Source organism: Nerophis ophidion, linkage group LG17 (assembly GCF_033978795.1).
Source record: "Nerophis ophidion isolate RoL-2023_Sa linkage group LG17, RoL_Noph_v1.0, whole genome shotgun sequence".
NCBI lineage: Eukaryota > Metazoa > Chordata > Actinopteri > Syngnathiformes > Syngnathidae > Nerophis > Nerophis ophidion.
Genome location: NC_084627.1, coordinates 24,861,587 through 24,878,457, shown reverse-complemented (window position 1 = coordinate 24,878,457; position 16,871 = coordinate 24,861,587). Strand labels below are relative to the sequence as shown.

General features: G+C 41.1%; 1 protein-coding gene across 1 annotated transcript in view; it reads right to left on the bottom strand.

Moving 5' to 3' along the window:
- Nucleotides 1–5,056: 5,056 nt before the first annotated feature.
- Nucleotides 5,057–16,871, bottom strand: part of LOC133536263 (neurogenic locus notch homolog protein 1-like) — a 40,988-nt gene continuing 29,173 nt past the window's right edge. Inside the window, exons 22-34 of the mRNA XM_061876669.1 lie at nucleotides 13,643–13,775; nucleotides 13,304–13,561; nucleotides 13,100–13,212; nucleotides 12,445–13,016; nucleotides 10,856–11,296; nucleotides 10,626–10,771; nucleotides 9,926–10,139; nucleotides 9,750–9,834; nucleotides 9,513–9,675; nucleotides 9,130–9,428; nucleotides 7,677–7,824; nucleotides 7,493–7,590; nucleotides 5,057–7,404 (exon numbers count right to left, since the gene is read on the bottom strand). Coding sequence (XP_061732653.1) covers nucleotides 6,172–7,404; nucleotides 7,493–7,590; nucleotides 7,677–7,824; nucleotides 9,130–9,428; nucleotides 9,513–9,675; nucleotides 9,750–9,834; nucleotides 9,926–10,139; nucleotides 10,626–10,771; nucleotides 10,856–11,296; nucleotides 12,445–13,016; nucleotides 13,100–13,212; nucleotides 13,304–13,561; nucleotides 13,643–13,775 — 3,903 coding nt within the window. The 3' untranslated portion in view covers nucleotides 5,057–6,171. The remainder of the gene's footprint in view (nucleotides 7,405–7,492; nucleotides 7,591–7,676; nucleotides 7,825–9,129; nucleotides 9,429–9,512; nucleotides 9,676–9,749; nucleotides 9,835–9,925; nucleotides 10,140–10,625; nucleotides 10,772–10,855; nucleotides 11,297–12,444; nucleotides 13,017–13,099; nucleotides 13,213–13,303; nucleotides 13,562–13,642; nucleotides 13,776–16,871) is intronic.

Sequence of the window (16,871 nt, the reverse complement as noted above, 5' to 3'; positions counted from 1 at the left end):
CGCCATCTAGGAAAAAAAACATGGCCATGTCACGATACACGATGTATATCTCAATATTTTGCCTTAGCCTTGAATTACCACTTGATGCATATAATCACACCATGAATCTATGTGTCTACATTAAAACGTTCTTGATTTGAAACACTAAATGGGCCCTAGTGTGCGAATGTGAGTACGAATGTTGTCTGTCTATCTGTGTTGGCCCTGTGATGAGGTGGCGCCCAAATGCAGCTGAGATAGTCTCCAGCACCCCCCGCGACCCCAAAAGGGACAATCGGTAGAAAATGGATGGATGGGTGAATGGACGTGTATTTGATGTTATTGGCCACTGTAACATTACACAGTCTGAACACTAACCCTGTGTTTGAATAAAGGAAAAGAAAACACTGTACCAGTAGAAGGGAAAAACAGGTAGTCTCTATATTGCAACTATTGTGTGTGTGTGTATATATATATATATATATATATATATATATATATACATATATTTATTTATTTATTATTTTTTATTTATTTTTTTGCGGACACCTCAGTCTCCTTGGACGTATCCTTGCTCATCCATGCGGACTGGACACTGGCCGAGAGTATGTTGGCGGCCGAGAGTGGAATCGGCTCTCTTGGTTGCTTTGTTGGGTCTGCTCCTGTCTCTGGCCATGCTCCCTCCACCCCAGCGGACAATGGCGTGGAACACCGCAGAGGCCACCACAGGCACAGTATATATGTTTCTTTTCCATCCATCCATCCATCCTCTTCCGCTTATCCGAGGTTGGGTCACGGGGGCAGCAGCTTAAGCAGGGAAGCCCAGACTTCCCTCTCCCCAGCCACTTTGTCTAGCTCTTCCCGGGGGATCCCGAGGCGTTCCCAGGCCAGCCGGGAGACATAGTCTTCCCAACGTGTCCTGGGTCTTCCCCGTGGCCTCCTACCGGTTGGACGTGCCCTAAACATCTCCCTAAGGAGGCGTTCGGTTGGCATCCTGACCATATGCCCGAGCCACCTCATCTGGCTCCTCTCAAAAGTTTTTATTCATAGCTGCATGTAGAAGTGGCTGGTTGTATCTGCTGCTTTAATGTCTTTCATGTCCTTTGTGTTCTTTGATGTTTGATGTTTCCCTCTTAGACACATGTGAGAGGGATGTGTACTATGGCTATGAGTTAGTGTTGTTTTTTCCCTTGGCCTCAGTCCGGACCCCCGCTCCAGGGGCCCATGCTTAGACCGATTTTTTAATTATATTTTATTTTATTTTAATCTTCTATTTTTTTCTCCCATTCCCCCCACTTGTTTACCTGTATCTCACCTTTTTTGTAATGGGCGCTGGAAGCCGGCAGACCCGTTGGCGATCCTGTTCTGTCTCCCTGTTAACGTTTGTCTGATCTTGAATGGGATTGTGCTGAAAATTTTAATTTTCATGAAGCTGAGATAGGCGCCAGCGCCCCCCGCGACCCCAAAAAGGGAATAAGCGTTAGAAAATGGATGGATGGATGAAGGAACTCTCCTGAAGGAATAAATAAAGTACTATCTAATCCAGGGGTCGGGAACCTTTTTGGCTGAGAGAGCCATAAAAGCCAAATATTTTAAAATGTATTTCCGTGAGAGCCGTATAATATTTTTAACACTGAATACAACTGTCAGGTTCAAACACTGATGACATCTATTACAGTGAACAGACAAGAAGCAAGGATTTAAACACAGATTGGATTAAATTTAGCTCAATAAGGAGAAACCCGTAGACCTGTGCTCTTGTACAGTGTCGTCCCACGCTCTGACAAGAGAATTCTACGCCTCCCATGATTAAAACAAAAAAATGCGTGCATCTCTTATTCTTTTTAATAACATTGTTATTCTGAAGCTAACCAATATTAAATAAAATACTTTTGACCATTAATGCGACTTCTTGAACAGGTGCGATTGAAACGGATGGATGGATTAAAATGCATAAGAATGTTTTATATTTGAAAGTTATTTTTAACACTGTAATTTCCAGCGGAATTATTAATTACTTATCGTGTTAAGCAATGTCAGCTAAGATTTATCTGAGAGCCAGATGCAGTCATCAAAAGAGCCACATCTGGCTCGAGAGCCATAGGTTAACTACCCCTGATCTAATCTAATCTGAGATCGGTAGGTTGTGAGCTCAAACCACGGCCGAGTCTTACCAAAGACTATAAAAATGGGAGCCATTACCTCCCTGCTTGGCACTCAGCATCAAGGGTTGGAATTGGGGGTTAAATCACCATAGATGATTCCCGGGCGCGGCACCGCTGCTTTCCACTGCTCCCCTCATTTCCCAGGGGGTGAACAAGGGGATAGGTCAAAGGCAGAGGAAAAATTCCACCACACCATTGTTACTTTGAACCAAATAAGAGAATCAAATTGGATCGAGATTTGTGTTGAATCGAGAATGGAATCGTCACTGAAGGAATCCGAATTACATCTTTGGACAACTCAACCCTTTTTGGCGAAGTATATAAGACTTTGAGGAGAAGGAGAGGACAGACATTTTGCGAGGAGCCACAGGCAGAATGTCTCCCTTTCTCTACTTGTGGCCCTGAGAGAATTGGATTTACAAACCCCGTTTCCATATGAGTTGGGAAATTGTGTTAGATGTAAATATAAACGGAATACAATGATTTGCAAATCCTTTTCAACCCATATGCAGTTGAATATGCTACACAGACAACATATTGGATGTTAAAACTGATAATCTTTTTTTTTTTTGCAAATAATCATTAACTTTAGAATTTGATGCCAGCAACACATGACAAAGAAGTTGGGAAAGGTGGCAATAAATACTGATAAAGTTGAGGGATGCATCAAAAACTTACATCAGTGTGTAAAGGATATCACCACGTGGGCTCAGGAACACTTCATACAACCACTGTCAGTAACTACAGCTGGTCGCTACATCTGTAAGTGCAAGTTAAAACTCTACTATGCAAAGCGAAAGCCATTTGTCAACAACACCCAGGAACGCCGCCGGCTTCTTTGGGCCCGAGCTCATCTAAGGTGGATTGATGCAAAGTGGAAAAGTGTTCTGTGGTCCAACGAGTCCAAACTTTAAATTATATTTGGATACTGTGGACGTGGTGTCCTCTGTTACAAAGAGGAAAATAACCATCCGGATTGTCATGGGCGCAAAGTTCAAAAGCCAGCATCTGTGATGGTATGGGGGTGTATTAGTGCCCAAGGCATGGGTAACTTACACATCTGTGAAAGCACCATTAATGCTGAATGGTCCATACAGGTTTTGGAGCAACATATGTTGTCATCCAAGCAACGCTATCATGGACGCCCCTGCTTATTTCAGCAAAACAATGCCAAGCCACGTGTTACAACAGCGTGGCTTCGTAGTAAAAGAGTGCGGGTACTCTCCTGGTCCGCCTGCAGTCCAGACATGTCTCCCATCAAAAATGTGTGGTGCATTATGAAGCGTAAAATACCACAGCGGAGACCCCGGACTGTTGAACGACTGAAGCTCTACGTAAAACAAGAATTGGAAAGAATTCCACTTTCAAAGCTTCAGCAATTACTTTCCTCAGTTCCCAAACATTTATTGAGTGTTGTTAAAAGAAAAGGTGATGTAACACAGTGGTGAACATGCCCTTCCCCAACTACTTTGGCACGAGTTCCAGCCATGAAATTCTAAGTTAATTATTATATGCAAAAAATAAAATAAACTTTGTGAGTTTGAACACCAAATATTTTGTCTTTGTAGTGCATTCAACTGAATATGGGTTGAAAATGATTTGCAAATCATTGTATTCTGTTTATATTTACATCTAACACAATTTCCCAACTCATATGGAAACGGGGTTTGTATTTGCTTTATAGTCAATCACACTAAGAAATAAATCTAAGAGGGTGAATCTGAAAATAGACAACGACATTGTGAGCTTTATTGTCGATCAAACAAACAAGAAGAGGGAGAAAACGTTTTCCTCCCTTCACGTTATAAAAGCTTTTTGCATCAAACATTTTGAAACAAGGATGAGGCGCTAAAACAAAGTATACATCTATTTGTGGCAGTATAGGAGAAAGTTGTGTATAAATTTCTCTTTTGCATTTTATTACACATAACTGTGGTGTGTTCACAGACCCTTGATTAATGTTAGAAACAGAGCGGTCAATATATTTTAAAAACAACAGGAAACATAACCCCCAGGAGATGCACTAATGATAATATAATCATGTTTAATTATGATTTATGTTGCCAAACAGATGATAATCCTACACCAATCAGCTAATCTTGATTTTACACTCTGAAGTAAGGGGAACCTTGACATATTTATAATCATTTTTAAATGAATTACAACAGGTTGTATGATTATCTAAAATCTTTATATTAAATATGCACACAAAAAATAAATGTTTTTAAACAAATCTTAATTATTTAGGGGGGTTATTTAGATATGCCCTAGATATGGTACTGCCATCTTTAAAGAGTCAAAAACCTGGTAAAGCTGGTTTCAACAAAATCCATGCAATATTTGTTAGTCCATTTAAACATATCAAGTTTGTGTGTGTATGGGGCAGTGACATTGGATTTATGGTGGGATGGGGGCCCTTTAGGAGTCCTGTGCTTGGGGGACTAGTATTTGGTGCTACGTCCCTGCTTGTAAGAGTATGTATCTTTATTTTAGTATATTCATAATGTATTGTTTTTTTTCAAGTACCAAACAAAAAATGTCTTCTAATTGACAATATACAGAGTGATAAAAATAGGAGGCTATTAAGCTATTGCAAAGCTACTAGATTTTTAACAAATACACCCAATGGTGGCGCTGTTATTCAACCCCACATTTTGACCCCAAAAATCAGATTGACTTAAAATTCTCACCAATAAGATGCTCGGCCCGAAATTTCTACCAACCTATAGAGAACTGGCGAGCAAAAATCTGTCAAATTTAGGCAAGATTGGTTGAAAAAGATGGCCATTGTCAAGCTAAAATACTTTGCAGGGGCTCGGGTGGGACTAACTAAATGCCCAAAAGTGTCCTAATTTTTCAGTCGAAGAGTACATATAACATATGTGTTGGAAGCTTACATAATAACAAATTGAAATATTTAAGTAACAGCTTTTATTGAATTAACTCCATTGTTACAAAACATTTTTATCAGGAAGTAATTTGCAAAATACAACATTGCATCAAGGTAGATTTTTTTTTCAAATTACACCTTCATTCAAAACATCTTAACCTCTGCATTAGTTTATAAAACATGACATTTTGGCACCTTGTGCAACACTCCTTTACAAAGCGCAGGCAGTGTCGTTAAGGTCCCTATTTCATTCACAAACAATGTTTCCCACGTTGAAGACATATGCAAGAAAAACTCACAAATACATTGGTTTTCTAAGGAAAAACAAATGTCGCACTGGCACTTATTTAGACTGTAGTGAATAACAACAACAACAAGGCTGAACGTTAACACTTCACAGGTTAAACATAGTAACCATAAACATTATTTGTGACAATATGAAATGAGGAATCATCCCACTGTCATAAAAGCCACAAATCATTTGCTCAGGAGCATTCTGGATGGTCAATTAAAAAAGTAGTCTAAGGTTGATTTTAATGTATTTCTCCAGTTTTTGCATTGAATCTGTCAACTGATACAATATATGTTTGTGCTGTGCTTTAAGGTCCCAAATCTCCAAACCACATTCTAACAGGTATCATTTGATATGCGGTTTATATGTGATCATCATCTAACAGACTCAGTGATAAGACTTAAATTTAAATTCAGTAACAAGGCATGTGTCACTTAAAACATAAAGTTAATACTGAACATATTTAAACAAAAAAAAGCAAAACTATACATACAAAATGCAACAAAAGCCCAAATAAACTTTGAGGAAAAAACAAAAATATAAAAACTAAATCCAGTGGATGTTGCAACAAAAGACAAATAAATAGCCAGTGTACACATTACGGAGTCTTTTTCTGATATACTCCTTTTAAAGATGTCTATTCCTTCCTTTACATACAGAACAAAACATAACATTAACAAAAGCATATTAGCATAAATATAAAAACATCTTTATATTTTCAGGTCAAAAAAGCACAGTAATAAATAAAAAGTTACTTTTAAAAAATCGGTTCTTAATATAAAAACTGCTAATGAAGGACCATTGTCAGCGAACCAAATTTTCCATGATGTTCATTGCATATGAGTCTACTTAAACTGTTCTGGGATCAGATTCATCTGCGAATGGATACTGGTGGGCGGACTTGAGATGCCTTCCGACCAGTCGGACATGGAATGTGGTGACGAGCTGGACCACTGGTCAGGCGAGCCAGGGGAAGGGGTTAAAAACGGGTGGTCGGGCACCTGCAGCTGGTGGTTGGGTGTGTTGTCCATGGGTCCCGAATAGCTGTGCTGGGAGGGAGGAGTGAGAAACTGGGTGCCGAGAATCTGCGTCTCCTGGGGCATCACGGTATGGATGGACATGGAGTGGCCTGAGGCGTTGTTTTGCTGCATGTCGGTGCCATTCAGCTCAATGCTAGGGAAGTTCTGCGTCATAGACTGCCTTGCAGTGTTGGAACTGGAGTTCTGGTGCTGGAGTTGCCGTGAGTGAGCCTGCTGCATCATGTGTGCAGAAGAAGCCAAGTGGCTGGTCTGCATATTCTGGTATCCCATTATCTGTGAAAGGGTGGCGGTGCTGACCCCATTAAGGCCTCCCATTATGTTGTGGGATATGGGTGAAGCCTGGGGGAAGCTCCCTTGCTGGGTTTGGTGCATCCTAGACACCCAGTCACACTGGCTTACCCTGCCGCCACCTATAGAGGTTGTACCCTGACTACTTGGGCTGGACACTGGTAGATGGGCGAGACGGTGCGGGTTGTGCTCAAAAGACATACGGCCCATGTCTTTACCCATGCTCATCTGACCTATGAGGGAATCTCCCTTTCCTTGTAGGTGATTGAGAGATATAGGGGGCGACTGCTGGAATGGTGACGTCATGGAAGGAGAGGCTGCATCAGACAGGTAGCCATGCGGAGACTCTAGGGAATCCACGGGGGAAAGCGCGGCTGACGTGTCGAGCAAATTTCCCTTCCCCTCGAGGGACTTCTTCTTCTTCACCCTGTTATCTTTGCCGCCATCTTTTCCTCCTTTCCGAACCTTCCTGGCGGACAGACTTGGTTTGAGGTTGCTAAGGTAGTCGGGCGAGCAGAGCGGTGGAGAGAGGCTGGAGGTGTTCAAGGAGGCTGCATGAAGGCCAGGGCTACGAACAACGTTGTACTCGTCCAGTAGGCGGACAATATCATGGTGCATGCGCTCCTGGGCGATATCTCTGGGCAGCTGGTCGAGATGGTCAGTGATCTCTCGGTTAGCGAAGTGCTCCAGTAGAACCTTGGCTGTCTCGTAGCTTCCTTCGCGGGCAGCAAGAAATAGCGGCGTCTCTTCCTAAAAACAACAAGGCAACATTCAATACATCATGTGCATTACGGTGAATTAACTATAGATACTTATCAGGTCGCATAGCGCCACACACCTTGTTGTCTTGCATGTCTTTGTTCGCACCATTTTTCAGCAGCACCACGGCAGCCTGCACATTGTTTACAGCTGAAGCCCAGTGAAGCGCAGATTTTCCTGCAGCGTGGAAAAAAATGGACGGTGAATTATTCTATTGTACTATACAGATCGTGTACATGATTGTTGGATAAAGCGTTAGCTACCTGAATCATCGGTGGCGTTAGCATCGGCGTGGCAGTTGATAAGCTCTTCCACCATTCCCTCGACTGCCAACCTGGCAGCCAGAATCAGTGGTGTTGTCCCGTCATGCATGCGCGCATCAAGATCAGTTGCACGGTTTCGGATTAAAATCTGCAAGAACACCCACATGTTTAGCTTTGTGATCATACTATACCGGGGGTCGACAACCCGGGGCTCTAGAGCCGATGCGGCTCTTCAGCGCCGCCTTAGTGGCGCTGTCACGCCAAATTTCTTCTCCCTACAAAAACCTTCTCCCCCCCATTTACTTCCGGGGTCATGATTAATACAGACGTTTTGTTAACGCTATATTATAAAAATACAGATGTTTTGTTAACGCTATATTATAAAAAAAATTTAAAAACATTTTACAAACACAAGCTATGGGATGACATAAGAGGAAACGTGACCCCGGAAGTAAATGAGTCATCCCATAGCTTGTGTTTGCAAATTGTTTTTTTTGTTTTTTTTATAATATAGCGTTGACAAAACGTCTGTATTTTTATGATATAGCGTTAACAAAACGTCTGTATTAATTATGACCCCGGAAGTAAATGGCGGGGGAAGGTTTTTGTAGGGGGGAAGAAATTTGGCGTGACAGCTCCCTGGAGCTTTTTCAAAAATGTATGAAAAATGGAAGAAAGGGGGGAAAAAAATATAGAATATATATTTTTTGTTTTAATATAGTTTCTGTAGGAGGACAAACATGACACAAACCTCCCTAATTGTTATAAAGCACACTATTTACATTAAACAGGCTCCACTGCTCCCCTCACCTCCCTGGGGGTGAACAAGGGGATGGGTCGAATGCAGAGGACAAATTTCACCACACCTAGTGTGTGTGTGACAATCATTGGTACTTTAACTTTTTAACTGATTCGAGTATTTGGCGAGCGCCGTTTTGTCCTACTAATTTTGGCGGTCCTTGAAGTCACCGTAGTTTGTTAACATATACAACTTTCTCCGACTTTCTAAGACGTGTTTTATGCCACTTCTTTTCGGTGTCATTTTGTCTTCCAAACTTTTAACGTTGTGCATGAATCCACAAGAGTGAGTTTTGTTGACATTATTGACTTGTGTAGAGTGCTAATCAGACATATTTGGTCACTGCATGACTGCAAGCTAATCGATGCTAACATGCTATTTATATGTACATATTGCATCATTATGCCTGCTTTGTAGCTATATTTGGCCTCATTTGGTTTCCTTTAAGTCATGTTAATTCAATTTATATCTAATGATACTATCTGTATGTAATATGGCTTTTATTTTTTTGCGGTTCCAGACGTATATTTTTTTCTATTTTTGGTCCAATATGGCTCTTTCAACATTTTAGGTTGCCGACCCCTGTACTATACAGTTAGGACGTAGATAACAAGGCCCAGTAAGCTGAGACACCTCATAAAACAAGGCATTTACCTGGAACACCCCCTGTGCATCTGCAGCCACAGCAGCATGAAGAGGAGTGCGTCCCATGTTGTCCTGAACATTAGCATCGGCACTGGACTCAAGGAGTCGTTTGGCAGCATCGGAGCGGGCGTAGCGAGCGGCCAGGTGCAGGGCAGTCTCGCCTGTGCGGTCAGTCTGGTTGTGAAGGTTGGCTCCTTGGTAAATAAAGTCTGTGATGATCTCTGCGGAAGGATCTTCTTCCTCCTCACTGTTTCCGGTTTCCAGTCCCCCACCACTGCAGGAGGCAATCATCAGAGGAGTGAAGCCATCTGGACGGACAAGGAATGAGATAACAATTAGACAATGATTTCCTGGTCACATGAAAACATGATTATCAACAGAACCAAACAAACCTGGTCCTCTGACGTTGACATCCATGCAGTCATTCTCTATCTCGCCTTGGGGAGGTGTCGGGGCTATCGACTGAATACGCAGATCGGCTGCATCCAAATGTTGCTGAGTCCATTTCCTCTGGTCAGTATGGTCACTCAGATCCAGCATGGCCTGCTCCTCAAACTATGTGTCAGCAATCATTACTACCTTAACTAAATGGCTAATTGTAGAAAACATTTTGTTAATCTTTTACTTACCCTAAAGCGCCTACAGTCTGGATCCTCATCACCCCATTCATTTTGATTGTCATCCATGAGATTTATGTCGGATATTTTAATTGGTCTGTTAAAAAGAGATGAAAAGATTCAAATTAATACAAAAGACAGACCTCAGTTTTCTTTATATCCGAGTGGGTATTTCTACTACTTCTTACCTCAATCCAACAGAATCTTCCCCTACGGGCTCTCTGCGTTTCTTTTTACTTGGCTCAGACACCTTGAATCCCTCAGGGAACCAAAGCTGGCCATGTTCTCGCTTTCGCTTTCGTGATACTAAAACGCCAAGACATACAAAACCCAAAGCCGCTAAACCCAGGAAGACGACATACATGGGATAGAGCTCTGAACCAGAAGGAGTTGGTCTCACACCTGGGAAAAAAAGGCACAGTTTCCATTTATTACTCAAGGATTTATAGTGTAGCCTAGTGATTCTTAATCTGTGGTAATAGTGGCATGCAGGCACTATTTACTAAAAAAAACGTTTTTAAATGTTTTTATTTATTTTTTAAAAACACTTAATTAAATATTTTAATGACGTGTCTCAAGCAGTTATTAAAGGTTTATCAGCCTTCAATGGAAATCATTACAATTGGACGACTGTAGGCCGTATTCAATGCCAAAATAAACAATTAAGACACAAACAGAACAGTCGTTCTCCGTAATTTTTTCACCGATTTTCCACTTTCGTCTGTCCTTTCCCAGTCTCACAGCCAATCAACATGCAAACCACATGTAAACAAAGACTTTATTATGGTACTTGGACGGCCAAGTGTTTTCTGAGGTGGTACTTGGTGAAAAAAAGGTTTGAGAACCACTAGTGTAAACAACATATGTATAAAAGAGAAGGTTACGTACTAGTAACAGCTTCTATGTAGGGAACATTAAGATTCCCACTGGAGGCCAAAGCCCCCAGGAAAGCAGCAACATCTGTGGCGCTTTGAAAGCATTCACTGGACTGCTGGTAGCACTGACGGTTGTCAATCTCCAAGTAGACTACAGACCTAGATGTGGTAAGAAAAGGCTTGTCAAGGTCCTTCTTGGAAATAAGGCATAGAGAATGACATGATCCATATAGTGGTACATACCCTTTAACTTGCACAGAATCCAGCTCTCTACGTTTACGTGGACTGACCATCGCAGACACACTGTCTTTCATTTGACCCAAAACATTTGCCGGCATCGCAGCCCACTCCGGCCACCCATCTGCAGAGCGCTTCAGAACGTTGTGCTTAACCAGATCCTGTTCGTTGCCATAATAAGGGAAGATCATCGGCTCTCCTTTGGCATCGCGGCGGAACACCACATTTGTATGAAGAACACTGCTGAGGTCTCGTAGGAAAGCCGAAGAATGATTTTTAAGTTGCTCTGGGGGGATGTGAACCACTAAAACTAAGTGGCCGTCCGCTAGTTTTTCTGGCATGTTGTTGGCACAGTCCAGACCATCCCATTCACACTCTGCATTGTTGCAGCCCTGGTCACAGTGGCCATCAGCATAGTGGTCTTTACAGTACTGGTCATAGAGTGGGCTGAAGGATAGAAAGCAGTCTGGTTAATATTTTTACATTTTGCAACACTATTAACTCGGGGTGTAAAGGTACACAAAAATTTCGGTTCGGTACATACCTCGGTTCAGAGGTCACGGTTCGATTAATTTTCGGTACAGTAAGAAAACAACAAAATATACACTGTTTGATTATTTATTCACCAAATTTGCAAAATCTTGCACCAAAAATATTTTTCTTAGTTGAATATTTTATGTGAAGTAATGGGAACCTTGGATGGGTCAATAATTCATAATAACATTGATTTTGATTCAATATTATGTTTTGACCAATGACAGTTTGAAAGAAAGAAAAACAGCTTTGTTTTATTAGTCAACGTTGCAACTTTTTCTAAATTAAATTTAACCTTTAAGCTTTTTTATTTCAATTTTGTTTATGTTTTTGTTTAGAATGTGCTGTGGGCCTTTAAAACATTAGCTGCCGGCTGCAAATGGTTTCCGGAGCACACTTTTGACACCCCTGCTATAGATAATAAAAAATTTAATCTGATAAATCTATAGGTAAAAAGCAGAGCCTGGCAACGCATGCGTGTTTATCTTAAGTCTCTCGCTCTCTCTGTCTCTGCCCCTCCCTCACGAATGTTGCTGCGCACACAATTTGTTTTGTTTTTAACCCCTTCCTAACCCTGAACGTACATTGAAAAGACACGCAACCCTAACTTAAAATGCCGGACATTTGAGGCATTTAAGAAACTCTACCCGGACAGCCCCGCAAAAGAGGACATATCCGGTGAAAAGAGGAGGTATGGTCAGTCTATCGTAGCCCGGTAGCTGCTAGCATGCTGTGTGTTTTGATTGATTAATTGAAACTTGTATTAGTAGATTGCACAGTTCAGTACATATTCTGTACAATTGACCACTAAATGGTAACACCCGAATAAGTTTTTCAACTTGTTTAAGTCGGGGTCCACGTAAATCAATTCATGGTAAATTCATGTTGTGCCTCGGTGTGCATTATTTACACAACGTCCGGTACTCTACTCAATATGTCCGTGTGGAAACTTGTTCGGTACACCTCCGAACTGAACCGAAACCCCCGTACCGAAACGGTTCAATACAAATACACGTACCGTTACACCCCTACTATCAACAGATACTAAAGTTGACACTTACTTGCATTGTCCTTCCTGTCCCTGGCAGTCAAAGCCATCGTAGAGACACCCAGGACTGTTACACTGGCCGTCACACTTCCCATCGTTGAAGTAGCGCCAACACTGTAGAGCTGCTGAGCAGTTTTGCCAGGGATCATCAAAATTTAGGGAGCAGTCTCCTCCATCCCAGCCGCAAGCATGGTTGTTGCACAACGAGTCACAGATGTGGTTGCCAGCCCACTCATCACACTGAGGATTCTCACAGCTCACCTCCACTTCTGGAGGCGGGGTAATGTCTCGGCCGAAGCCTCCGACAAAAGAGTAGTCCAGGATGTGGCACAGCAGGCCATTGAAATTGCTTGGACAGCTGCATTGGAAGTACGGTGCATCCGGGGTGATTTGGCAAGTGCCACCATTGTAGCATGGGTTGGAAATGCAGAGGCTGTCAGTCGGGGTCAAACACTCGGGTCCAGTGAAGGTTGTGGGACATAGGCAGCGTGGGCCCAGGTGGCCGGACACGCATGTACCGCCGTTCCGGCAATTTAAATTCCCGCAGAAGCGAGAATCATACTCACAAGAGGAGCCAGTGAAGCCCTGATGAAAAATAAAAAGACAGGGCTCACACATTATTGGAATAGTAGTGGGCAATAAAGGTGTTTCTAGAGCATTACACTCACCGGCGGGCACTTGCAGATAAAACCATGAGGAGTGTTACTGGCAACTGCACATGACCCTCCATTTCTACACGGTCTACCTTTGCAGCCATCAAACACTTTGTCGCAACGCTGGCCTGGTAATAAGTTACAAACTGCGTTATGACCTTTTTTACACACACATCCACACTGCGCTGGTGTCACATGTGACTGAAGGCACATTAGTACCTGTATATCCAGTGCGACACTCGCAGCGATAACTGTTGGTGAGCTGGATGCAGTTGTATGATCCCCTAGGATCGCATGGGTCTGATAGGCACTCATTAACGTCGCCCTCGCAACGCTCGCCAACGTAGCCCGCCGGGCACACACACTGGTAGCCTCCAATGCGGTCCACGCATTTACCCTTGTTAAAGCACTTGGGCTCGTTGGTCAGCGGGTCGTGGAATGGGTTGCAGTCATCTAGGTTGATCTCACAGTGGACGCCTGAGGAAGACAGAGGTGTTGGGAAATTGTGTTAAATCTTTGTTTTACCAGTGTGAATTAGGCAATTATGCAATTATAAACCTTGTGTTCCTCTCGGACAAGAACACTTGTACGTGTTGATGAGATCAATGCAGGTTCCTCCATTCTGACAGGGCTGAGATTGACACTCATTGATTTCTTTTGAACAGTTTCCACCGTGGTACCCAGGGAGACACTGGAGATACAGACACATTTGTGAGTATTTATCCTGTAAAAAAAATTAAGTTGCACAGAGGGCTTGATCTGATAAGATCCAAATAACAAGTGCTGAATAACGCGTGTGAATTATAAAAGTGTGTGTACTGTCAGTGGGCCTGTTGCAGGTGCTCTACTAAGACAGTGTGTAAAACGAGCCTCCACTAGGAGGCAGTGCAGCCTACCCAGATGTAAAACATCTTTTGCACAATCAGCCTTTTTATATAAAGCCATAAAGGAATGGAACAACCTCACAACAAATTTGAAAAGTCTAACAGATTACTCTTCATTTACAATTTAAGTTAAAAAGTAGCTTTGGAGCAATCAAAGTTGCTCACACGGTCACTAAGGTGGGCACTATGTTTGACAGATCAACTTAATTTGTATTATATTTATCCATGACAGCATTTTTGTTGCAAATTGTGAGGGGTGTGTGTTATAATCATGGTTGTTTTAACAAATGATGACGGATCTGAACAAGAGCATGAATTGTCTTTGTGTGATGATGTAAATGAGATTTGGTTGTATTGTATATTAAGTACAGTATGTGTCCATGAAAGGGCATTTTATGACTTTTCTTAATTTGAGTATGTGATATGGTATGATTTTATTGTAATAATTTTACTGCATGATTTTTGTATCCCTTTAATTGGGATACAGATGAAAATTAGCTATTTAACTGTAATCTGGTACAGAACACACCTGTCTTTGAGCTTAATGTTTATGTGCATTGTCCCTTCAGATAAAGACTAAACTAAACTAAACGCGCAAAAGTGGTGCAGAACTACCAGTTCATTGTTTTCACCATGGTGGTGTTTCCTCATGTGGTTGACATGCAGCACACATATATAGTACAAACCGTGTCAGGGCTATTTTGAAGCGAAATATAGACAATACAAACTATTTTTAGCATGCTATAGGTGCGCTCTGGGTGGAACGGTGCTATTTTGATGGTACGTCTAAAATTATCTCGTTTCAAGAGAATGCATATAGCTAGACATTTTTTACAAAAGAGATACATGATATAATATTACATTTACTATATGAAGAAACAAACACCATGAAAAGAAAAGCAGATGCCAAAAGGACTCAATTGAATTTAATTTAAACAGCCCATTAAATACTCTAGCATCTATAAAATTATAAAATGTATATTGCTGAATAATATGCAAGACGTGCTAATTGTAGATGAAAAACAGCGTCTGAAAAACAGTTTTAGTCTTTATAAATCACAATGAGAGTGCTGTATGATCATAGTTGCATCTTGACACATGTAAATCACAACTGAAAACATAGCTAATCAAAACATAGCTAATCAAAAGTGCTCATTTATCTTTACTAATGCTTTTAATTTTGTATCGACTCTTATTATTGCTTTACTTTTAGTGAATTCTTCATTATGATTATTATTTTGCCTGGAAGGTGACCTTGGATGTTTTGAAAGGGACCAACAAATACATTTGTACAATGTATTGTTGTTATTGTTATTTTGTATATACATGAAGACAGACACGCTAAATGGATTGGGCTCTCTATTTTGCTCATATAGGAGACGCAATCCTCTTCGCATTAGCTTAGTGGATCATCTTTGCTTGAGCATCATGTTTGCACGTGTTTTTTAATACAGTACACGCATACATTTAGTAGATCAGGCCTTTAATAGGAAAATCCACTTTTTTTTTTTAGAAATGTGCCTATCGTTCACACACATTATGACAACCGATGTTATTTTTTTAATGCATTCGATCTCGTAAATAAACATAAATAAAAGTCTACTTACAATGGAACCAATGAGAGGTCCTCTATTCCGCTCATAAAACCCAAAAAATAACCATCCAAAAACCATCAACAATACTTCATTTACATTTTGTGACTTAAATATTAACCAAGTATTAGTGATATTGGTATTATAAGCGCTAACGCAGACAAACTATTTATAGCTGCGATCACAAGCTTTTGTGCCTATATTAACATCATCGACTGGTAAGCTCCGTCTTTGCCTAGGTGTTTATTAAAGTTTATTCTAGATCATAAATCATGCCTTTAACCTTGATAGTAGAAGGATGAGGACGTATTTCAACAAGTTGGTACACTTTAACAGCCCGAAAATGACAAGAAAGACACCTTTTCTTCGCAAGGAATATGATTCATTCTTCGTCTAAATGGGATTATATGAAAATCCGAGCAGTCAGCATCTTGGGGTGTAATGGTAAGGGTATTTTATCGAACCGTTTTGGTACGGGGTTTCCGGTTCGGTGCGAAGGAGTACCGAACGAGTTTCCACACGGACATATTAAGTAGCGTACTGCACTTTGTGTAAACAATACTCAAAATGTCAGACATTTGAGGCATTTAAGAAATTCTGCCCTGACAGCTCCGCAAAAGAGGACATATCCGGTGAAAAGAGGACGTATGGTAAGTCTATGACCTAGCCCTGGCAGCGACCGGGCTAGGTCCTGACCACACATCCTCCCCTCACCGGACCCAAACGCCCCAAATGTCCGGCACCTCGAGTTATGGTTGCGTGTATTTTGCGTGTACGTTCAGTGCTGAAAAGGTTAAAAACAAAACAAATTGCGCGCACAGCACCATTTGTGAGGGAGGGGGAGAGACAGAGAGAGCACATGCGTCTGCTTTTTAATCCATAAATTTATCAGATTTAATTTTTGTGTCAAAAGTGTGCCCCGGAGGCCATTTGCAGCCCACAGCTAATGTTTTAAAGGCCCATGGCACATTCTAAAAATACTATTAAAACAAACAAAAACATAACAAAAGTGAAATAAATAAATAAATACAGCTTAAAGGTTAAATGTAATTTAGAAAAAGTTGGAATGTTGACTAATAAAAAAAGCTGGTTTTTTTTCTTTCAAACTGTCATTGCTTAAAACTTAAATATATGTAGAGTATATGTAGTATATGTAGAATATATTTATATTAATTATATATTTTATATATAACATATTGTATATATTATATTATTTATTATTATTCTTGTCTATTGTGAGCTAACTGTGGTGCTGAATTTCCCACAGGGATCAATAAAGTACTTTCTATTCTATTCTATTCTATTCCTGAA